At 41.5% G+C, this 24,783-nt stretch overlaps 1 protein-coding gene across 1 annotated transcript; it reads left to right on the forward strand.

The window, feature by feature from the left end:
- Positions 1-9,959: 9,959 nt before the first annotated feature.
- On the forward strand, positions 9,960-21,432 carry LOC117204205 (paired box protein Pax-6-like). The gene is made up of 4 exons (XM_033441393.1): positions 9,960-10,101; positions 14,639-14,928; positions 18,974-19,061; positions 20,206-21,432. Exons 1-4 carry the CDS (start codon positions 10,029-10,031, stop codon positions 20,667-20,669), a joined length of 915 nt encoding a protein of 304 aa, XP_033297284.1. The 5' UTR covers positions 9,960-10,028; the 3' UTR covers positions 20,670-21,432.
- Positions 21,433-24,783: the final 3,351 nt, after the last annotated feature.

Consider the following 24,783-nt stretch of genomic DNA (forward strand, 5'->3'; position numbering starts at 1 on the left):
ACTTTATCGCGGCGGTCCTGTCTCCTCTTCTTTTCTTCTCCGCACCCCCGTTCAGATCCTTCGCTCCTCTTCTTCTCCCTCGGCGACGTCTCAAATCGCTCAATTATATTTCCTCCTCGTTCCTTCTGGCTATTGTCTCCTGAATCCTGCCACCGACCAATCCACCGTCGCCGTTACCCACCGCCAGCGAAATTCCTTCGGCGACGATCATTTCCTCGTTCTTCGTTCGTCGTCGATTTTCAGGCTGCGTCATCGAGCCCGGTTATCTATCCGGCCGCCTCTTCAACGGCTAATCGGCGTCTCGTTCTTCTTCGTTCCTGCCAATGCTCTCCATTAATTCGATCATTCTTCCTCGTTCTGCCGGTGCACAAAGATATCGAGTATTCGACAACGAGCCGTGTCATGTATACTCGATAGAGCAGACGTAAGATCATAGAGACGGTTGTGTTGACAGGGTAACGCGATCGAGTATCACCGTTACTTCTACTCAAAGTGCATTTTTCAAAGCAAAGGGTTGCTTGTTTTTAGGTACTTTAACGCTAGAATCGTCGAGGACTAAAGCGTACAATGTTACAAAAAAGTGACGCGCAAACGTGCATCCTTATAAGCTTGACAAATTTTTAGGAGAAATTACGAATTAATAGTTTTAACTATTCTGATTGTTCCGGCGTTAATAAAATGCTATTTTGTACATCAATCGAGGATAAACAGAGATCCGTTAAACCTGTAACTTCTCCGATAACGATGTAAAATACAATTTACGTTTTCTCCGGCGACGTAAAACGTTCTCGACTTGAAGTGCTTAAAACTGAAAAAAGGCGTCACGTATAACAACGTTCATCAAAGTCCAAGTGAATTCCTTTCTCCTCGCACGGCGACAGTTTATTAAAATTATCCCCGTTCCGGACCCGGTCGTTTTCCTGGTTCGCTTCGATGAAGCACAGAATGAAGAAAAAACGAGGAGGAGGAAGAAAAGAAGTAAAAAGAAAAGAGCCGACAGATTCTATTCCATGCGAGCCAATCGTTCTCCAGCTAACAACAATCGGTCGGTTCACTCCCCAGAGTCGTTGTTCAACGACGCTCCACACGTAGACAGTACGCACACGTCGCAAACAAAGTGCTGCTCCTCTTTCAGCTCCTTTCAATGAGCGATTAACGCGCGATAATCGAGAGAACGCGCGGTGCGCGTCCAAGTTAATTGACTAAGATAATTCCCGATCGCCTCTCGAGGCCGACGTTAAAAGCTGCCTTGAAAAAAGGAAGATATAGGGGACGGTCACCCTGCCTATGATGCTGTGCGTATGGCGATGGGTCCCTCTGTTGTCGTTGTGTCGAGGGCTCCGATCGTTTGCTGGGTTACCAGTAGGGTGCTGAAAGAGATCGGCGCAAAAGGGACGCGGAAGAACGACGAAGGAGGCCAATGAAGAAGGACGCCGCGAAAGGAAGCTGTTGGAACGGGAACGAAGAGGGAGACGGGGCGAAATATAGAGTCCTTAACGTGCGTAGGGGGATGGATCGTTCGTGGATGGCACGCGTGAATGCGCCTTTATAAAGAGCAGTCGGTGAATTGATATAAGTGAGCGGTTATTTCGCGATCATTTGGAATTCCCCGTGAATACAGGGCGGAACGACGACTTGCTGCCGCGGTGGTGGGGTGTCTTCTAGGGATGACGGTGGTGGGACTCATGGGGAGAGTATTCAGCCACGTGCAGTCACGGCTACGCTACGTAACGGATCAAAGCCAATGGCCCTGATCGGACTTCCGAATGTTCCGTCGGTGTTCCTCGTCTACGGTCCTTCTATCCAATCCTGCTTCATCCACCTAGCACACGTTGTACGTCAGTGTATGCGGGCTGTCCTCGTGCGCGCGATTTACGTCGTCGATCCTATCGTTTATACCATTCCCCGCTAGCAATCCTCACCTTTTAATATCATACCCTCGTCATAGGCTTTCGATGGCGTTCTAGCTGTGTTGCGGTAATTGGCATCCCTGTAACGCTGCTACGAGTAAACTATAACGTGAAAGCATAACGACTTGAATAAGATACTTGTGAAAGAAGTTCGAAAACAAAAATTTCGAATTTAAATATAATTTTTTACGAAATAAGGATTGTTCAAAGGTAACAAGGAATAAGGTTCTGCTAATGGACAAGGGGAGCTCGAACGAGGGCCGTGAAAATGTAATTTTCAAACAAAGAAAACACAATCGCCACAGAGTTAATTGAGACGGGTACTTTTCTAAGTGGATCTTGATGATTTTTTAAGAAACGCGCAGAGATATAGAAAAGGAAAGAGGAGAGGGAGATTGAAGCTTATGGCGCGTTAAGAAGAGATTGTGGGAGTGACGAGGGCACGGACCAACGAAGAAATAACCCGGGCACAAACACAATAATTACTGTCTCTTTATTTGGCTGTTTGTCGGAGACGAGATCTCGGCCTCTTCCATCCCTGTCTGGCTCCAAGGGAACGTGGTGCGCGTCGTCATTGTGCAGAAGTTAATAAAATCCCGACAGCCGCGTCGGGGTGCGCAGTAACCACCCCCTCTGTCTCCACTGATCCTTCCCTTCACCCCCTCGGGGGTTAGTTTATTTAGCAGAGGCGTAGTCGGCATCTCCTCGTTTCTATCCTTCCTTTTTGTCGATCTATCCATCTATGCGGTTAGTAAGTACATTTTAATCTTGTCCCTCTGTCTCGTCGACACTCTTGATTTCTCTGCGATTACACGATTCTATTCACTACCATCCAATATTTATAGCATCCTGCATAATTTTTTATCAAACTCCATTTACATATCTTTCTATTTTTTCTTCTTCGATAATAACAAAATTTGTTAAATACATGCGTCACTTTCCTTGTGTGTTAACAACTTGATATAAAAAGGTATACGTTCTTTAGTTTCGTTATCGATATTTACAAATTCCAGATACGATATTTTATACCAAATAAGTATTTTATAAAAGATATATTATACATATGTCAACTTTTGCTGCCTATTGTCCCCTTATTATAGAAATTTAATCATTTCTACCAGTAAACACAGCAAAGTGTTATATGCTAGAATTTTATCTTAAAGGAACAAGTAATAAGATTACTTATAAGGGATTCGTATACCACAAGATGTTTATCAGAAAAATCTGTGACACAATAAGATCAGTGCCTTGGTAATCCTCCCTTACTTCTTTCTCTGGCACTCTTTCATTTGTGGACAGCGTGTACAAATCTACTTCGCGTTATATACGTACGCGGAGGGTCGTTGGTGATCGTACACGTCCACAGAAACGTAAAGAGGTAGTCTTTACCCCGTTTATCCCATAAAAGTCAGCGGTTCTTCGGTCTCGGTTTATCCGGTGCGCAGCGTGCCACCCGACAAAGCCTAGTGGCGCCTCAGGGGCCAATAACGCGACGCCCCTGATATACAACCACGAAAGAGCGTCCACCCCCGACCACCGACCTCTTCGTGGCTGCTCGACCGCGTTGTTATCGCTTGAAAAGGATCCGGGCGTTAACAAAAAAAAAAAAAAAAAAGAGAAAAAGGATAAAGATGAGAAGTAGGAGAAAGAAAGGGGATAGTTTTGGAAAAGAATTGTTCCATGACGCTGAGTTTTTTCACCCTTGTTTGACTTCTACTCGCGTTGATAAAACGAACAAGAGTAATTCGTACAGTATTATGTAAACATAATGTTTGTTGAAGGGGAATTTATAAATAATTTTCTATTAAATATGTTATCGCTTCGATCAAAATGTTTACTTATAAAAGGCTAGATTCAGAGTAGCTTGTCTTAGCGAGGAAAAGAGATTTACAATTTATAGACATCGAGGAGAATTTATCAGCGAATGGATAAAGCGGGTAGCAACATGGAAGGGTGATACGATAATTGTAAGATTAAACGTTCGAAACCGCCGATTATTTTCTACGCTCTCGTCCGGCTTCAATCCGATTCGAGCCACGTCGATTGCTTAAACATGCAGTCTTCGCCTCGTTTGTCTCGTAAAATTCAATGGTTCTCCGGTTCATTCGACGGCAACAATACGCGCGTGCCCCCGGGGGATAATAACTGCGTCCTTGATATCGTGACTTCCCTTACAGAGTCCGCGCTAAACTCGTTCCCCCTTTTTCCTTAAAAAGAAAGGACGCGGGCCAATTTGAGGCTCGTATTATCTCGTTGTTTTTACACGCTTCGATAAGTCGGACTGCGACACATCGCATAGGCAAACGACTTTTACCCCTCAGCTCCCGTTTTAACGATGAAAAAGGCAGATTCGTTCGTTCATTCATCGTTGCAATTCCCGATGCCTTTTTAACATTGATTTAATATCTCCTCCCCCTCTGCTGTTCGTTCGTTACCTTCTTTGTCATTAGCATCGATATCATTTCGCTGTTACGCGATATTAACGCGTTTAACAACCACCTCCGCTGTCGCGCTCATCAATTCCTGTCGTCATCGTTACGATTCTAGCGTTTAATGAATTATATCGCTAGATTATCCACCATAATGTGATCGTGTCATTCGATATTTTTTAAAGGAAGCACTGTACAATTTCTTCGCGTAGTAGATACTCTGTACGATCATCCGCAACAATTCGGTCTTGTTAATAATTCAACATATACTTTCGAACATCCCCGCAATTTCCTTCGATTATCGTATCCGATAAAGCAAAAGCCAAAGAATATGAAGATAAAATGGAGAAAATAGAAAATAAAACAGGAAAGATAACAAAAGGAAAACAAGGAAATGAACGAGAACGAATCTCTTTTATATTCGGCCGAATTAAACTACCAGAACGATTTTCCTGCCCCCATCGCCATTATTCGTCACGTTAATGAAATACAATGCAACCGCAGCGTGAAGCTGGTAGATAGAGAAGATTTCACCATATTTTTGTAGCTTTTTTATTTTTCGTTCGTTGGTTTGCTCGTGATCGAGTTAGCGTTATTTCGTCGTCGTCCAGCAAATACACGAAGAGGGAAGGGGGAGATACGACCGAACTTTCGACACTCCAAGTCGCGCGCCGGTTATAGGCGTCGGTAGTTCTTGCCAAGGGGCTGGCGTTTGATCTTCGAGCCGGTTCGTCGGGTCTATTGTGAATTGTATCTGCTTCCTTTACGTCCGATTCCATCCCCTTCTTCCACTCCCTCAATCCCGTACCGCGTACCGTCGCGCTCGCGGCACAGAATCTCCTCTTTTGCAGATTTAATGTTGCCTATTGTAGAACGTCGCCTCGCATACCTTCCTCCTCTCTTTCCTGTCCCTTCCTTGCTTCTCTTTGCACCCGCTTTCCTTCTTTATTCATCCCTTACTCACCCCTGCTTGGATTCATGATATAACAATTACACCCACGAGTTATCAGCTACTACCCTCTCCAAGTCCCCCTCCAGTCGTTCGTATCAAAGATATACCTTCCGCTTTTTTATTTGGCAGTTTCAAAAGAAACGAAAACTGCCTCGTCTGCTTAGGAAATGTAGCCCGTTTCACAGGTTCGCTGATCGAAGTTACTTATCGGTGATGCTTGATTTTAATGATTAACGCGATCACTAATAGGTGCACTTGCGCGATTGAAATAATGTTATTAGCGAAATTTTACGAGTAAGAAATTACCAAGACTTCCTTGCACAATATCGTTGGTGAGATCGCACAAGTCACGAGTTACAGGTTACCAGTCTTAATAAAGTTTTTAAATGATACAAAGACTTTCAAATGAATATTAGAAATTATGAAAATCAGTGAATTGATTTATAAATTCAATATTTAGCCAACACAAGTTTATAACTTGTCAATTTACTAGTATTACTAACCCTGAAAACCAGGGTAACCCTACAAATGTTAGTACTTTAAAGAGAAATTTCAGCGTGCAAAAAGTTATGGAATACACATAATGTGCAAAAGCATGTAAAATATTCAAAGGATAGTACTCGTTATAATATTTACTGGGTAAAGCAAATTTTTGCGTACGTTCCATTTCTTCAGTTGCACAGTCTATTCATAATGCTATGTGCAAATAAACAATTTATATATAAAAATCCGATATTTATACTATAGAATATCGCAAACATGTTTTACGTATCTACATTATTATGAAACTCTTTTTCAAAATTGCAATATTTTTCATTTTCGTCCCACATCCAAATCGAGATACACACAGTGATCGTGCAAGTGATAGTATAAATTGTGAAAATTGTTCTCGTTGTTAAACGATGTTAGACGAATTTATTATTTTTATGGATAATAATGAATATTTTTATCAACAGTAGTTAATTTTGATTAACGAGAAAGATTATCTATGTCCGTGTTGAGAAGTTGCGAGGATAGCAAGATAGTTTAAAAGATTTCGCAAAGTGTTACTCGCTAAGGGAACGGTTCAAAGTTAGGAATATCCGATGCAAAGAGCGTGTCCAAATAAACATTAATTAGCTTGCTGGAAATTTACCTGGTTGTCGGTTCCCTTGAGAATCAAACCTGTTAATTATTCAACATCAAATGTATAGGATACGTCGCGCGTCATTTCATTGCGAACATTTATTGTGTCACTGATCCATCGCGAATCTGCTTGCTGCTATTTATTGAAAAATTGTTCAATCATCATTTTTCGATATCTCATTCGATATCGTGGCCCTCTCCAGTTAATTTTTTATATGTCATATGCGAGCAGCGCAAATAAATAAATAACAAAAGCAGGCTGGCTCGCGTCAATTCGAGAAAAATCGTTTCTACGCTATCGTAGCTTAGTGTCTTCTATACGATCACTTTGTACAAGTAAAACGACTAATAGACCGTGAATATTCATGCAAATTCATATTTTTGTGGACACAACTAAGGAATAGGACTCTAAATAGAGGATAGTTTCCCAATTATTAATCATAAGTATCAAGACTGGTCATCCTAAAAACTGCATTTAACTTTAAGATTCTAATAATCGAATAACTAATAACTGAAAATTGCTTCGGATAATCTTTTATTTACTAACGTGAAAACTATGAAATGCGTAAAATCGGGGTTCCCATTATCTTCGTAAATACATTCTGTGCATACATCCTGAGTCGCTAATACCCACAGCAAGGAATTAACATTTGTATGGAATTAAAAATTTGTTAATATCGGCTGCCGGGACCATCCTGATTCCTTTCAGGTTGTCTACACGATGTAAACGGTGGCACTTTTACGTCGTTCGATTGTGTCGCTTCCTTGAACGAAACATTCCTCTCAACTTCGAATAAGTATTTAATTAAAAGTACGTAGATATATACCTCCACCTCCTAATTATGTCACGATAATCATTCCAAGATATTTATCTATCATATTTAAAATACTTGTTTTTAGATCGACTTTTAACTCATACCATTTCCATTTCCCATTTTTTTTTTTTTTTTTTTTAATATAACGTTCGCGTGCATTGTCGATTTTCCCCTTGCACCGAATAATCTGCTTTCGTATGTATGTAAAACCATGACGTCGTTTCTCGTCGACAAAGCGTTCTGTTTCCAAAATCATCCGTGTAAGAGATATTTTTTTTCGGCGATACGGTGCCGCGATATTCCTAAAAATCTGGTTTGTAGCGTGACGAAACGCGGAGCACTGACCCAGGGCCAACCCTCTTCGTCCCCTCGTTCCCCTCTGCAACGGTTTATTTGCATTATAAAGTCCACTATACAAAAGGGGAGGAACGGGGCGATACACTGTGCACCCACACCTTTACGTGATTGAAGGAAGATACTCCGTTTGGTTAAATAAATCCCGGAAATTTAATATTCGATCGACGAATCGCACACTCTCCTGTAACGATCAAATTTTTCCCCGAATTGTATGAAATTTAACCGTTTAATTGCGCGACTTTGTTAAACGCACGAGTCCGTTAAATTCGTTTAAGCGGGCTGCGTCGTCGCATGCGATCGTATTTTGTAAAATTACACGCAAACGCGTCGGAGACAAACATTAAATTAAGAGAAACGAACTATTTCACCCTCGGGCATAAAAGATATTCGAATACTCGCCGCGGTTCTCATTTATTGCCCGATAAACGATTTACGATCGCCATCTTTATTGCGTTCCTATTATCGACCCGTAACGTTATCGTTCCAAAAATCGCGTTAAAAGTCGCTGAAACGAATTAAATATAGTTATATTTAATCTTAACCTCTTAGTACAGATATTTTGTATTTACAACTTAATTTTATCGAATCGTCGTGTTATAAACCAACCACGCATGTTTGTCCATTTGTGAGCAAATTTAAAGGTGCAAAAATGCGTAAACAGTAAGTACACGATACGTAAAAGTGTATGGAATATTTAAAGTACGAAACAAGTCTTTACTTTGGTTCTATTTTTTCAGTTATGTTCATAAAAATAAGAATTTTCATGAACGTTCGCAGTCTAGTTACAAAAATTAACTTGAGGGCTATTTTGTTTAATAATATTTGTCTTTTATAATCGCAGGTACAGCAAAAAGGATGGCAATGCCTTTAAAATAACAATTATCCGAAAACCAACAGGTTGCTTCGTTTGATCGTTTCGTCGCGCCAATCGAAGTGACTCATTGTTAAAGCAACGATCTGCGAAAGAATGGACGAAAGTTTTCGGAAATTTTTCGGATTAACAGCAGGTCAATGAGGACAGATTACGAAGAGAGATTTCACAGAATGGATGAAATCTTGCAAAGTAACACGGACGTTCAGGGTTTCGAGAGCGTGTCCCTTCCCTTGTCCAGGCTTGAACCACGTCTTAGAGATTAGACTACTGATTCCATCCAGACTGTGCATCGGAAGGTGTTGTCTTAGAATAAGCAGGATAATCGTTAGCAAATTTTTGAATGGTTCTCGTGAATAGGCACGATCTACATAGGCGATCTTATTTCTCATAATTACGTTGAAAGCATGGGGTTACAGTATCTTTCTGGGTTACCTGATGTGACCGTTAGGTTTGTCCGAGGACAAACTTGTCTAAGGACAAATTGGCAAACAAATAAATTGTCGGACATATGGCGCTTGTGTAGCGTATCGTTTTTCAAATTTTCTGGAATAATTGAAAATTTCTACAGCGACCAAATTTAGGCTGACAATTAGCGATAGTCAAATTAAAGAAATTAAACCTTGACGAACTTTTTCTTTTCTCTCGGAGAAAGAAGAAAAATAAAGAAAGGAAATCTCTAAAACATTGTATCTACTTTTAGCCGGATAACCACGCGGGAGGAGGAAGATTAATTGCGATTACAGAGATTCGTGTACATCCGAAGAACGCGGTAAATAATCTCACATTCTCAAGGAAGAGGAAGAAAATATCGCGGCAATGGATCGAATACGAAACGGTGCGAGGGAGAAAGGTTGATTGGAAAGACAGATAAAGGGATGAATATATGGGATGAGGGCACGATGAACGAAGATGGACACAGGGTGAGAGAGGATCGGATTGAAGGAGGAAGATTCGAATAGGGAGGGGGTAGAAGAGGAGGTGGAAAAAAATCCGGGGATTTACGCGGAAAGGGCAAAATATTCCCCGCCCAGGTCTCATTCAAGCCCCGAGTACGGGGTGGCTTTGGGTGAGAAGCGTGCGCCCTCATTGGCGGGGAGGCTAATATGGCGGTGTTAGGGGATGCGCGGTGGGGCGACTGTATGGGATATTAAGGGCTGCTTTCATGTCCGACGAGCCAGTTCGTGGTGCGCCGTCGTTTGGCGCATTTTCTTTTCGAAGTCAGAGTCGCGTGGAACTACCGACGCTCCGTCGTCTTTCTCTTTCCTTTTCTCTATCCATTTCTCTATCCTCCTTCGATTCTTCGTTTCATCGTTCAGTTACCTTACACGCGCGTATTTTTTCTCAACGTGTATTTCCCTTTTCTCTCACTCGCGCCAAAAAGAACGTTCTCCCACGAAGCTCCATCTATCTGCAAATCAGCAGCGGGAAATACGATTTTCTTGATCGGGTATACCCGATAAGAGAGGATCTGTCGTCAGTGAACTATCGTGTACCGAACGCTGCATCCGATAGCTATTTGGCTTGCGATTTCAACTGCAATTTCCGGCGACGCTGCCGCGAAGAAGAATGGCGCAAACTTATAATCAAAAGAGGAACGTGTACAGCATCGATCAGATATTAGGACACGGCAAGGACGAAGGTAAGATCTTTATTTTTCTTCGTGTATCTCCTATAATCACGTAAAAGAAAGTGGCGAATAAAAATGAAGTTAACGTCGTCGATAGTTGGATTTAGGATCGTCAGATCGTTGTCGTCGGGTTGTGCGAGTTCAGTTAACGAATCCATTCGAAAATACCCTATCGTTCTCGTCTCGTTTGTCACATTTTAACTTATTTAGACAGTAATTATTCCAAACAAAATAGCTATAACGTTGAAAATGAGACGGTCCGGGTCTGTTAGTTTCTATTTACTCGCCGCGAAACACCCGCGCGGCTTCCACAAACTCGCCGAGCAATATTGTATTATTATCTAGTATCTAATATCGTTAAGTAAACTAAGGTCTCATTTACCAACATTTTATTACTGCCGCATCGATCTGGTCACGATTGCGATAAAAAGTTTCCTTCTAACTAAAACAAAGTGGGTTATCTATCTTAACCCATCGACCAGCCGCATCAGATAGGCCGACGTAATTGTATGGCAATTTAGCAAATGGCGTTTTACCGATTTTTAAAATCGTTAACATCGATCGACCGATCGATCTTCTATGTAGTTTTCTGCCTATAGTTTGCGTTTTTCTCTAATCTACGTAATACGCACGTTAATCATCGTGTTAGGAAAAATTCCAGTTTCTCAGCTTCTCCGCTTCGTTACGCGTACGTAACTTTAATTGCCGTAAGCGTAAAAAGGCTAATTAGGTCGAAGTTCGAATCTATAGCGACGATCAGCGCGATGTAAATTTACAACGTGACTTACAGCACGCGAACGACCCAGCACCGCTGCATGTGCACGTTTGTTTGCGAGGCCATTTTACGTGGGAGCTCCCCGTGCAAACGCACGAACACGCAATTATTTCATCAAAACATATCCAACAATGAATTTCTCAAGAAAAAATCACGATTACGTATAATATTGTTAATTCCTACTTCGCGCCACGTGCTGCTTTCGCTGTTTCGCGATAAATTATGGAGAGTCATTTCTATACACGAGTCAGGACGTTATATAACTGCGCCACGACACGACATCAAAAGACGCTTTAAAACACGATGTGACTATTAACACGTTACAAAGAAGGGGTTTTCTCTTCTTCAATTATGAAAGTATAAAGCGATTAACGGAATAAGGGAAAACTGTTCTGCCAGTGTACCAGTAGTCACGTGAATCTTCGTAGAAAAATCGTAGATTCGTATTTCATACCGATACGTAGCCACTGACACACATAGAAGATTAATCAACCTCGCGTAAAGCTACACTTATTAAATTTCCGCGAAGATACTCGTGGTACGGTGATTTTTTGCTCCGTAAAGGATTATCCCGACCAGTTTAGCGGTGAACGTATTACCCGTAAACCCTCTTAAGGATTTTATTAGATTTTCAACGTAAAGCCGGACCTTGTGTAATCCGTTCTAGCGAAATATATCTTGTTCAGCAAGACGTGGGGTATGAGCTATCCTGAACTCGTTATCTGCAACGTTTAGGGATTTACTAAATACAAAGGAAAGCTATGTACATTTCTATACAGACAATTTCTTTTCATTTTTCTTTCTCAGGTAGTCGTTAATTACGACGATTCCTGCTTGATCAAATTTCCATACATTACGAATTGGTTTACGTGCTTACGTATGTTTCATGATACATGCGAGTACACAAGTAGGAATACAGTCGATGATCACTGTATACAGGTGGACCGATTATTGGCCCGTCCCGATTGTGGCGTGCAGAAATCAGGATGTGTTTGCGGATTTCGATCGTACAGTCGTCTAACATAATTAATGCGTCTGACAATACCCGTGCATCGAGTGTCCATTGATACGGTTCGCCGAGTATCACCTACAGATCGACACGTTCTCGGTTCATGGATCAACAGAATCTAGATTCGTCGAGAAATGGAAAATAATCGGAGAATTTCGTTTTCGTTCCTTTGATACAGTGATTTACAGGGACGAAATCGTTCTCTCTGGTTTATTGCTTTTGGTCTAGTTTGTGCGTTTCATATACACAGCTATAATATTTCTTCATTTGATAAAAACATCAATCGAAGTTTAGGTAGCTTTCCGAACCAACAAATTCAATCTTCTATATTACTGAATTTTCTTTACTGAATCTTATTGTACATGTTTGGCGAATAGGTTCGTATTATCGAAATGAAGTCCAGCCAAGATCCTAGATTCCAAATCTCAGTCTTCCATATTACGTTGAACGTTTCCTCGATGCGAGCTTAGAAAGATTTCGATTAAAGGATAAATTTGAGGAGCTGGTATCGATGAAAAAGATATATCGAGGCATGTGGTCAGCGTAACACGGTAAATAAATCTTTAATTTCGCGCCGCGAACTGCCTTTCCGGGCCACCCTCTCCGACTCAACCCCTATCGGTCGGTCGCAGATTTAATAAAAAGCAGCGGAGAGTTAGGCATCAAGTGGGTGCCCCATTGTACCCCTAGCATGAAAACATAAAAATCTCTCTATTCACTGTGGATTATCCGTACGTTATTTGCGTAAATGTTAGTGCGATTACGCGCACAAGCACACACATATGCACGCACGTATCACTCCTTTCTCTCTTCCTCGTATCTTTATCTCTTTGTCAGCATAGGGAGAAAGAGAGTCGACATGCGTGCCAGTTCGAACAATTCGCTTCGTTCGCAATTTATAACAACTGGCAGTTAGAGCGGCACCGAAAAGTAGGATTAGCGTTATTACGCACGAGTAGTAAATGCGCTTCTAATTAGTTCAAGCAAACGTGTGTAAGAGGATGATGGAAGCGGCGCACAAGGATGAGATACTGATATTGGAACTTTGTAAGTTACCTGCGGTGGTCGTTATCGCGTTGTTATCTAATTTCGTGGTCGATGTTGATGAGATCAAAAGCGTCGCCCTGTCTAATTAGATAGATTCCGCTAATGAACCTAGGATTTTCTAGATTAAAACACGTTACAGAGGACACTATTTCTACTCGTGGTCGTTCCTATAACTCTATAGTCTTGCACGATTGAATCAATGTTATCAATGAAATTTTACAGGTTACAGGTTATAATAAATTCTTTTACGTATCGCATGACTGGTTTAGTAATAAGGCGAATGAAATTTCAGAAGAAAATTTTACAAATAACGCAACTTGAAACTGATGGGACACAAGTCTCGTTTTATAAATATGTTCTATCTTCACCAAGCAAGTAAAATCCTAACTGCATGATAAAGAGCCGATACAATTTCACTCGACAATTTTTTCTTGTCAATAAACACCTAAAGTATTATCAACACGCGCTTTTAAAGAGATCATAAGCATCTTTCCCGCTGCGGAACAGTCTACAAAAAAATATCATACTACATTCTGCTTGTAGTATACTCTAATGAGCTCTTTAAACTCGGTCGACGTAAATGTTCATAGAAAAGACGACAAAGCAGACACAAATAGAGACGGAAGAAGAGAGCGAGTGAAAAAGGCGACAGGGGCAATAAAAGTTAGATAGAGGGAGAAGGAAGGGTCAGAGAAACGGGCGCGTGTGATACGCGTTCGCTACGTGCAAGGGGTTGTTGCATCGTAAGGGGGGTTCGAACGAGCGGGGGGCACCGGTGTACGACATGCACTCGTGATATTTGCTAATCACTGACGGCAACGGTTTTTAAGTACTATCGAGCGTGTACGTATAATGTACAGGTTCGCATCGATGCGTTATATTTCATATATAGGCGGATGTACAAAAAATGAAGCGCCGGGTGAGGCTTAAAATTGGCAAATCCGCCGATCGGACATGATCGGCGTATCGGGCGTATATCGGCGTCCAGTCGTTGCGCGGCTTAAAAATGAAATTGCACCCACACCGACCCCGCAGCATCTCCAACCCTTCTCTGTCCCTCGCACACTCCCCTCCACCTCCTCTCGCGCCAGTGTTCACGCTGTGCTCCTCGCTGTTTCTCGTCGCTTGTGTATATCAACTGAACGTCAATTTCGTTTTGGCAGCGCTGACGATTTAGCTTAATCGCCCCGATCCTCTCTTCCGCTCAAGTATCGAAGGCCCGCGCTACCGTTTGATACGCGTATCTATCCGGACTTCAATACGATCCCTGGCCCTTTAACACCAGCCATCGGTTGATGTCTCTATTTCACTATACCTCGCGATGAATCTAGACGTTAACGATTTAAAGACCAATATCGTCGCTTAACACCGCAATGATGATAAGGTAGAGTTATTTGAATCAGTTAAGCTTCTACACTTTGTAATTCAACCTCCGATTTGTATAGAATAATTAAACTGTGATGTATACTACAAGATATTATAATACAATAATGCAAGAAGAAGGAAATATTGTGTACTTTAAGCTCAGAAAGTAAAAATATAAAAGATCTTCAGTAGTATTTCGATGTATTTGATTTTAGCCAATCAGAAAATAAATTTAGTTTCTAATAGCAATGGTTTAGTCGAATGACGCATAAAGAATTGTAGGAAAAGGAACGTCTCAATTCGTTGAATGATCCGAACTCGAAGTGAATTAGTCTTTTCGTTCTTGTTTGCAGATCACGCGACGTCGTCCGATGCCATCGGTGATGCCGGAGATACAGAACTCGGTCATCTGAGTGATCATCAGATAAACGATGGCCTGCACGACCCTTTAAATCTAGGAGAGTCGGACCGGTTAAATCTAGGAGAATCGGATCGGCCACGCAAGGTTCGAAGGTCCCGCACTACGTTTACCACGTACCAGCTGCACGAGCTCGAGAAGGCCTTTGGAAACACACAGTATCCAGATGTGTTCACCAGAGAAGAACTCGCGATGAGGTTAGACCTTTCCGAAGCTAGGGTGCAGGTGAGTTCAATTATTTAATCGAAGCTGATTACTTTCATTATTCATTGCTGATAGCTTAACTTCCGAAAAGGGGGACTATGATAAGTAAATATTTTTTAATTAAATGCAAAAATAGCTGATATTATAAAATTAGTACCAAAACATCTGACACAATTTATTTAATTCGCTATTCTGTCTTATAAAAGATTTTCAGCTATAAATTATTAAGCATATATATATTATTTAACTTGCCCACTGTACAGTACGAAAACGTAGGTAGCGTATCATAGCAAACCATACATTTTTTAAGAAATTTAAATTTTATATGTACAATTCTTTAACGACTCCAGAGCTGTATTCTTGCATTTATATTAAATCTATTTACGCACAAAGTAATTTTCGTGATCGAAGAAAGAATTTGTTGAATGTACGTCGTAGGATATTTCTTTCAACGTTAGCCACGGCTCGATAAAATTATACTAGCCAAGATGTTCGAAATTGTCTTTAAAACTGTGTATGCGCACCGCAAGCTTTTCAAGCTTGATATTCGAACGAAAGCCGTTGGTGAATGAGCCGCAACTTCAGCGCCGGCCTCTCAACTAATTACATACTATTGTACCGAAAATCTGCCGCTTCTCTTCGACGTCTGTAATTTCGCGAAAGACGCGCCAAACCATACTCATGCTACAGGGATTAATTTTATACGAGCCAGTCGAACGGTAAAGAGCGTACGGGGTCGTAATCTGCTTTGAAATTATTTTCCAGCCGTGCCTTTTAACGGCTGTGAGAGAGCACCACCTGCACATATTTTGACGTCAGTGAAAACAAAAAATAAAAATAAAAAAGGGGAGCGAAAAGAAACTGAATTTATGAACTAAAAAAAAGAAGAAAAGAACGAAGAAGTGAAAAACGAAAAAAAGATAGACGAGAAAGAAGGGAAAGAGATTTAGATGCGCAATTATAATTTTCAAACGATTCAAATTGTTTAATCGGTTTGAAGGTTCAAAGAAATAACCTCGACATAATTATCCAACGCGTTTCCCTATGACTTCGTCGTTCACGTTAGGTTGATTAAATGTCGATTCTAAAAATTGACAGAGAAAACTTCGTTTTCGATATCGATGTATTCTTTAATTTCTCCGTATTCTACAATATTCTTTCCCTCCGAAAAAGGTCCTCGGCTGGGAATCTTTTGACCACGTTAATTTGATCACGAACCCAAATAAATATCAGCCCTAGGGTTCACCAACATTATCACTCGATCATTCACGAAACGAGTCCGAATTACGTGACGTAGAATCGGCACACGACGATGTCGTCGGCGATGGAGACTAGAAGAGGGGTTGAACTGAAGTATTGGCGACGCTCCCATAAATTATGACTTTTCCATGGATGGAAATCGGTTACACGATTAGCGTAACCATCATGGCACCCTCGCTCGTACGTGCAACAAGGAGACGAACAGTGGAGCTTCTTAGCTAGAATGAAACAGTGAATTGAAGCGGGACGGAAGAAGGGATTGATCACGAAAGAGAGAAGAAGAGAGTAAGAAAGAGCACTGTGTATATATATATGTGTGTGTGTGTGTATATATAGATATATATATATATATATACATATATAGATAGTAGATATATATATGTGTGTGTGTATATGTAGAGTATAGAGAAGGGTCGTGGATGGTGCCGTCGTCGAAGGGTGGCGTGCAGTTGAAAAGAGACAGAGAGCATTCCGATTGGCCCATTGTGGTACAGCCAAGCGACAATGCCGGCAATTGGCCGTCGCTCGACAAAACCGCTAAATGATCCGCCGCGGCGCAGTGGTGCCACGGCCACTTTATTTCAATCTAGGAAATCCTCCGCTACTCCTCCTCCCACGCCGCCCTCAATTCCAGATGCGAAATTACCCATTTTTCGGTATTAATGGCCGGCCGATGTATCGTGTTCGATCGTCGATCGGCCTGGATGGTAATGGAATCGCGAATCGTTTCTGCCCCGCTTCCCATTCCCCGCGTAACAGACGCGTCGCGTCGAGCCTTCTAGCTTTCGCTTTTTTGTTACGGTGTTTGTTTATCGATTCAAAGAGATTTTTTAATCGCAGTTAGAACAAAAGACGCTCCGCGTCTCGAGAGACGTGCGAAACAGCAGGAATTATCTTCTTCGTAACCAAAATTTTGTTCGATCATGGAAACACCGTAATAGTGATATCCATGTTCATTTAGTGCTTATTTCATTGTAAGTATATTACGATGAGCAAATTACTTTTTCGTATTAAATATGAAATACATACATTACAACAGAGTAAATACATTACTGAACTATTCACATCCAGTAAAATTTCATTTGTTACCCAAAGAAGAGAAATTAATTTACCGTTAGGGTTGCTAATTTTGTGGACATGCAAATTTCAAATTAGGTATTTAAATAATTCTTGTTTTTTACGCGTCATTTTATTTCTGTCAAAAACAAATTATATCATAAAGTCAATCTGTCTTTATTCATTTTCAAGTTCATTTTTACGTAATAAATAAGCCGGTTAACAGGTTGAGCGTTCTTTTTATATCTACTATTTTGTAACACTATATTAGAAGGTCGTAATAGATGGAATTTCGAAGGTCATAGGAAAAATGTTGGCTCTGGTGCTTTCAACAAGTAAGAGAGAGCGTCGACAGGAAATTTGCGGTAGAGACGGCGGTGGAAACGTTACACCGAGATTGTACGGACCGTAGATGGGGGGATTCAAACTTTCGGGTTCGCGCTGGGTCGGTTAAACGACGCGCTGCAAGGTTTGCGAGCACTTAGGCGTTAGCGGGGTATTCAGGAGCGATTAAATAATTAACAGCAATTAGGCAATTGAATTTCCTTCTCCAGCCTCGCGACGTTCGCCTCTTTCCCTTCCTCCAAGCTTCTCCTCCGTTCAACTGAACGTTCCAAGTCACTTTCAAAACTTTCCTTGATTTCCAGTTTCTATCAACGATATTCCTAATTTCTATTTCGAAATATTCTCGGTAATTTCCAACGTTACACACACGTTAATTACAATCCTTTTCCAATCTGTATCATGTCTGTCTAATAATTTCGAATTGGTTCGAACCGCGTGTGTCTAATCATTCAGGGACGAATTATGAAAAATCTTCGAGCAAACATCTTCGAAATTACGATCCAGATGCAATAAATATCATCGAACGATCTACGCGTATTGGATCAATGGCGACGAACGTCGTCGACTGAAAAACACTGGATTTTCCGCACAATGGAGGCAGGATGTAAAATGCAATCTCTCCCTCGTTCTCTGTCTGCTTCTCGCGGAATCTGCCAGTGGCCACGAAAAATCAGAGCAACCCAGGCGGAAAGCGAAAGCATTTATATGGCAACGGGGCCAGCGGTAACGGTGTGCTGGGGGCTTTCGAAGGGGCGGCGAGGTGCGAGGGCAGGGGTTGCTACCACTCAGGAGTACGGAGGAAATCAGGATAATTGTTAACAATTAGCTTAATCAACCTCGAGAGCAAGCTTTTGTTGGCTGGTTCTGATACGGCCGCCTGGGGTTCTCATGCGTCGCTCGCGCGTATTTTCTTCTAAGAAATAATTCGATGATTTTACGCGACGATCGTCCCCCCTAATACAGAGCAAAGGGAATGGATGAAAAGATTGCATCCTATCTATTTTCTAATGAAAAATTGCACTATTTACATATGCAGAGTAGGTTCTAATAATTTTATTTTCCGTGTCCATTTCGTTTCACCAATCTTTATAATTTCTCCTCATACTCGTCGTATGGATTATGGTTGCGATCCGACACAGACAGATTGTATCTGTAACATAATATAGTTTCACCACTAACATAAACTTCAATTATAAGACAAGTATCGTCAAATACTAAATAAATACTTCGATATTTTCTTCTGATATGATATTGTATCGGTGAATAATTAATCCTTGCAAATCTATATTCAAAGCAATACTTTAAGATAAAACATTTCAAATGATTCAGGCGATTAAACGCTTTTACGATACATTACAAGTGTTGTATTAAAATGAAATCAAATTTATTATTCTTATGATTGCAGGTCTGGTTTCAAAATCGGCGTGCGAAATGGCGTAAGAAGGAGAAAGTGCTCGGCAGAGACACCAGTTTTATGCACGTCGAACAAAGTGGTGAGTACACGTCTCTTTTAAGAATTGTTCCTCGTTCGATTTTTTATTTCAATACGGGAGAATCGCGTGGTCTGCCGATTTAATATGCGAAAAGACGAGTCGCGAAAGTTAGGGAAGGTAGATGCAATCAACATCAATTACATCTAATTTCAGTGTCGGCCATCGTAGCTGCCACACGCGAACAACGTGCGACGGAAGCTTGATCGTTTAATTTTTCATGAATGGTCCGATTGGTGCTCTGTGAAACTTTACGGCCAGCTATCTGGAAGAAACGGATAAATTTTTGGTTTCGAAAAACGATAGATCGTCCATCTTAATTTGGATAATCTAATCATTTTAGTCATTCGTTAATTTTTTAAAGATTCTAGGTAAACAAACCAATGAAATCTTTACTTCAGTCGAAACACCTAATTTCAGATCTGCTTTGTCCAAAATTAATTGACTGTTCAAGATGTCCCATCCCCCGATCTGTTAAAACAATTTGTCGAGTTTTTAACAGTGAATGTGTTCTGCATTGCATTTGACAGGATTGGAAGAGGATCCTTTATCACGAATTTTTACCAACTATCTAAATGTTAGGTTTAATCTACAATGTTTTCTTCTTCAATGAGAAAATATGATCAATTTTATTCACTATACATAGCATAGTATTTATTTATTTTTGTCTCCATCCAGTTCTTTCAACGATGAAGCTATCGAATACATGTGTTACCATACATTTTTCGATTGTATGAGCACATAACATGCGATAAAGTGTGCAGTCTATGAAAATACATTGCCTTTCAATTTTCTTAAAAACCATTTAGAACTTTCCGAACAAGCAAGTTTCTCCTTCGATTCTCTCCTCTACGACCTCCTCTTCCTGAATTTTCCTCTCATCTAACGTCACTAGCGAACATCTAACAACCATCACACCGAAACACAGCCGAAATAAGAAAAGAAACCAGCAGATAGAATAAACGCCACGATCAGAGCCATTGCTCTTAACGAACGGCCAATTGATTCTGGACAAACGATCGAGACAAAGACGCAGTTGGATCGCGAAATGCTAATTCTCCTCAGCGGCCAAAACGGAGCAACCCCGTGGCGGTCGAAAAAACTTTCGCAACGAACTAAAATCCCTGCAAAAATGGTATGATTGCAGGTGTCAACGAGCTGTCCCTTCAAGCCCGCCTGCTCCAAACCGCCGGCGGTGTGCCAGGTGCGGATCCATCGACAGGACCAGCGGGTGCCTTTCCCTGGTTCATCCCGCCGGTGTTCCCACCGCCGTGGCCGGCCAGCGCGCCAAAGCTGCCCCCCTTGCACGCGATCCTGTCTCAGTATATTGGCCTACCCCTTCCGCAAAACCTGGCGTCTCTGAACACTGTTCTTCCGGTCGGCTTGAACCCGGCCTCGACCCTCAACCACAACAACGTTAATGGACACACGCTTGGAAGTCACATACCTGGACATCCACTGAACTTAGGCATGCAGAGTCTGCCGCAGAATCTCAGTTCGAAGCATGACAAGGAGGAGGATTCCGCTTCGTCAGACGATGAAATCAGAAGGCAAAGCGCGGAGGTGCTCAGAGTGAAGGCAGAGGAAGTTCTACGCAAAGTGGATAATTAACTGTGCAAGTTCGAAAATTTATCAGCGGTCTGATGTAAATATGACGGAGAATAGAAGACGCTGAAACAAGAGCTGGATTGGACGTTGTTGAATGCCTTGACTTCATAGTAAAACAATGAAGGATGAAATCAGTGGAGTATCGATGGTTAGGGTCTCAGGGGTGGAACCGGAAGAATTTCGTGCGATCACCCGCTTCGAACGAAACGCAACAAGCTAGTCTGTCAAGTTATTCGATACGGACGTTTAATTTGAGCCGGAAAGTGTTGATGTTGAAACCGCTGGCGGTTTTTTGACGATGCAGGGTATTTTTTCTTATTTGTAATCGTGATACATCTTATCACCTTTGTTCTTTTTCAATCTTTTTTGAGTAACGATTACTGATGTACACGTATAAATGCAATATGGAAGGTATTGGTTAATGAATAGCCCTATGGATTATTGTATGGTTTCGGAAATTACTAGATTTTGGTACTCTTCAGCGCGTGAACACGACGTTGATGGTAATTTTTGCCAAAACCGTGGGATCGTTCACGACATTTTACTAACTAAATTGCGCTGAACACGAACTTTCTCGGACGATCCAATTTCTTAGAAACCATACAAGAGACGATCATCTGGCGGACAAAGAAGTTTTGTAACATACATGTACTATACGCAAACGTACATACATTATATAAATATATAGATCACGTATAGTTTCTTTCGTGTAAATATGTAGTTAATTAATTATCTCGAGAGAAATATATGACACTACTAAGATTTACCAACTTGTCATTTTTGCAATCCTTTGCCTAACTACCTTTTCAGGCTGCGTCATTAGAGAAAGAATCAATACATATGGTTGTCTATTAAGCCAACTAATCCAATTCCAATATCACGTAACCTCGATCTTTTTCAAGCTCAACGCCTCTGTCCTTTCGATCGAAGTTAATATCAAAAGCACAACGGCACAAATGGCAGCTAATGAACGTATTTTCACCCAAAATTAGTCTCTTATATAATTTTCCCTCTGCGAGAATACGGTTAACGTGGTTTACACGCGACAAAATCGCTTCCGTACCATTAATCATGAAAAGATTTGGTATTGGCGTTGTTACGACAATTTCCTGAATTCTGAATCGGGCAGCTGGCGTCTGCGGTCTCCGCCCTCGTCTACGCAAGCGAGGCGGACTCCATTCCCACGGACTCTTTCGTTGTAAACATCGACGGTGGCATTTAATCGCACCACCCGTTCGCTCTGTTCACCGGATCGCCTTCCCACGTGCCTTGGCCTGTAGTATACATTGCTCATCCTGGGTATAACACGCACAACGGCAATTACAATCCAACCAATTTATCCATCTTATCAGAAATTTATCTTCAGTAAGGACGAGGCGCGTAGCGACGACACTGCCGCGCGACAATTATCGTTATCGTTATTGAACGAGCCCGTGGTCGATGTAGAGGGAGCAAAAGCACCGAGGGGAAGTAATTATTGCGCCACCTGCGCCGGGACGATCGTCATCGTCGTGTCTCGATAAGATCGACCAGATAATGCCACGGGTTTGCGGGAAACGTTGCGGTTTGTTTCCTGACCGAGCTTTCCTGTTATGATATTTCAGTTTTATTTCTCCCTTTTCCTTTCTTTTTTCGTTTCTGTTCGTTTTCTTTCATTTTTGTTAGGCAATAGAATATTGGTAGAATTATTTGTCAAACGAATTACGTTTACGATTCGCCGATTGGTTTATGAAATTTATATACTATATTTTCTGAGTTTAGTTAAAAAAAAAAAAATTTTAATGGAATTTTGTTGACAACATACATCAATAGAATTTTTTTATGCTTAAAATATAACATACGGTGGAATGGGAGGAACAAAGAGACAAGAAGAACAATATTTCTTCACGAGATTCTTAAAGATCGCAAAATGTTGTTATAGCTCTATTTCAGGAGAAAAAACGCTGAAAATGTGGTAGCAAGAGGAACGATCGTGTGCGATACTCGTGATATTTTGCAGACATTTTATATTCGCAACATTAGAAAGAACATGCTTCGCACGCTTTCGAAATTCCTCTCCCCTTGCGTTTTAGCTCAACGACCGTGTCGCATAATGCTGTAAAGTTTCGCTAAATGGAACCTCTAGAAGGAGAAAGAAACGCTTCGGGTCTACTTTCGCCCTGCTTTCATTCATCGTGTCGATTCGTAAGCATTCACACCTATACTTGTCTCCATACGATATGCACTTAGGTATCGATAGTCGCCAGTGGTTAAGCGACCAGGTCGCGGGCAAATTCTTTCCCCTTTGGAAATTGCGTTCGTTCCTCTGTCAAAACATTCGTCGAATCGGTGGAAAATTTTTACTCAATATTTTCTTCGGTCGCGCACGAATCACGGAGCTACAAACGGATAAAACGAGAAACAAAGGGTGCGGGAAAAACTTCATTTTGCGTGTGCGATGCACGATGGTTGGCGGTGTTTCGCGAAACATTGACGGCGTGAAACATTGCGAATTGCTCGGTCTCCGTCTGAACTTGGGATATTCCGAATGTAATGAATTTTTAATAAAACAGTCTATACAGGAATTTAATAAACGTTTATTATTCGTTGGAATTTAATTGCCGGCATTACAAGTTCGCGCCGCGAAGCAGAAGCGTGGTTCATCTTCTCCTCTTTTGGCTCCTTTTATATTTTTTCTCCTCGCCGCGTATAATCATATGTTTTAAGGGGCCGTGGACGAGGGATCAGAGTTGAATACCACTGATCGCGATCGCGACGGCTACGAAGGACAATTAGATTAAAAGCAGCGCCTCTCGCGGCGGCTTGAGATCCATTAGTGCCCATTGTACCACCCCATTTGTACCCCCGACGTACCACCCCCGTGTGCCGTTACTTCAGCCCCTTCCACCTTCTCCCCTGAGCACAGCCACCATCTCGAAGCCAGGTACTTATTCTCAATAGTAATATGCTCACTTCATACTTCTATCCCCTCCTACACCCTCACCCTCTTTTTCCGCCTTCGACACCCACGAACACGACTATGTTGTTCTCTCCCTCTCTTTTCTCCGCTAGCACATACACGTTTGTTTCGTTACTCTCTTTCTGCCCTCTATTCTATCTATATCTCTCTATCTCTATTTCGCCCCGTCTTCTTTTTCCCGTTTTCCACCCTGCTCTCTTCCTCTGTTCTTGAGAAGCGGAAAGCCGGGAGAAATGGCACGGTCTGAAAAGATTTCTCCGCTTGTGAAAATCACTAGCTACGCTGATACCTACGTCCAAGAACACCAGCATTAATGACACCCTGAATGACATCAATTAGTCCATCTGCCGTGATAAACCTCCATCGTCGAGATTACTACCTATTCTCAACGCCTGTTCTTTCCTCGCAACGACTCACTAGACGCTAAGTAACTGATTTCCACTGATTGCACTGTCCTGTCCTCCGCGAAATCACGGCGCATAATATTAACGACGGGCAAACTTCGTTCCATGCAACCTGAAATCACTTGTCTCTCTAGCTCGCTGTGTATTCCTATCCCGTTTCGTTATTGTCCGACGCTTCTCCCCAATAGAGTACTACTTACACTCGATACTCGCCCTGAATTCGAGGAATCTGAACGGTCCTCGAGTTTCTCGTGCTTTGGAAATATCCATTTCTATCTTCTCCGCGTTTCCTTTTCCACGTTCTTTTGTATTCAAAGCTTCCATACGAAGCAACAAAGAGGAGAATATTTCTTCTTCCAACGTCAGTCGTAGATTTGAAATCAATCTTGCCGATCAAATTTCATTTCAGTCGGGAGAAACGGATTTTTTAATTATTATTCCAATATTCTATCCAATTATTCTATCTAAAAGTTATTTTACTTTTTGTTCTGTAACGAACAGCATATTATAAACCGGTTTCCTGTGTTTCCTCCCACAACTTAATTACCTTATTTCCCCGGAAAAGGTGCAACGATTTTTCCTCTCGTTCCCACGAGCTTTCGCGAAGCTTAAATTGTATTCACATTTGCAACTCGTTAGGCAGCATCGAGCCACTCGAAAATAGGACTATGATATAATAGTGTACGATGCTGTACCAAAACGATGCGCTTACTGTAGGCAACGTGAAGCCGTTGTGATACGATTGCACAGCTAT

This window comes from Bombus bifarius, unplaced genomic scaffold (genome assembly GCF_011952205.1).
Source record: "Bombus bifarius isolate JDL3187 unplaced genomic scaffold, Bbif_JDL3187 scf7180000007977, whole genome shotgun sequence".
In the NCBI taxonomy this organism is placed as follows: domain Eukaryota; kingdom Metazoa; phylum Arthropoda; class Insecta; order Hymenoptera; family Apidae; genus Bombus; species Bombus bifarius.

What these genes read in the sequence shown, in the direction of transcription:
- LOC117204205 (XM_033441393.1), top strand. Translation starts at nt 10,029, where the DNA reads ATGGCGCAAACTTATAATCAAAAGAGGAACGTGTACAGCATCGATCAG. An exon ending in AGGACACGGCAAGGACGAAG is followed by an intron (nt 10,102 to 14,638) that starts GTAAGATCTTTA and finishes TCTTGTTTGCAG; the next exon opens with ATCACGCGACGTCGTCCGAT. An exon ending in TATGCACGTCGAACAAAGTG is followed by an intron (nt 19,062 to 20,205) that starts GTGAGTACACGT and finishes GTATGATTGCAG; the next exon opens with GTGTCAACGAGCTGTCCCTT.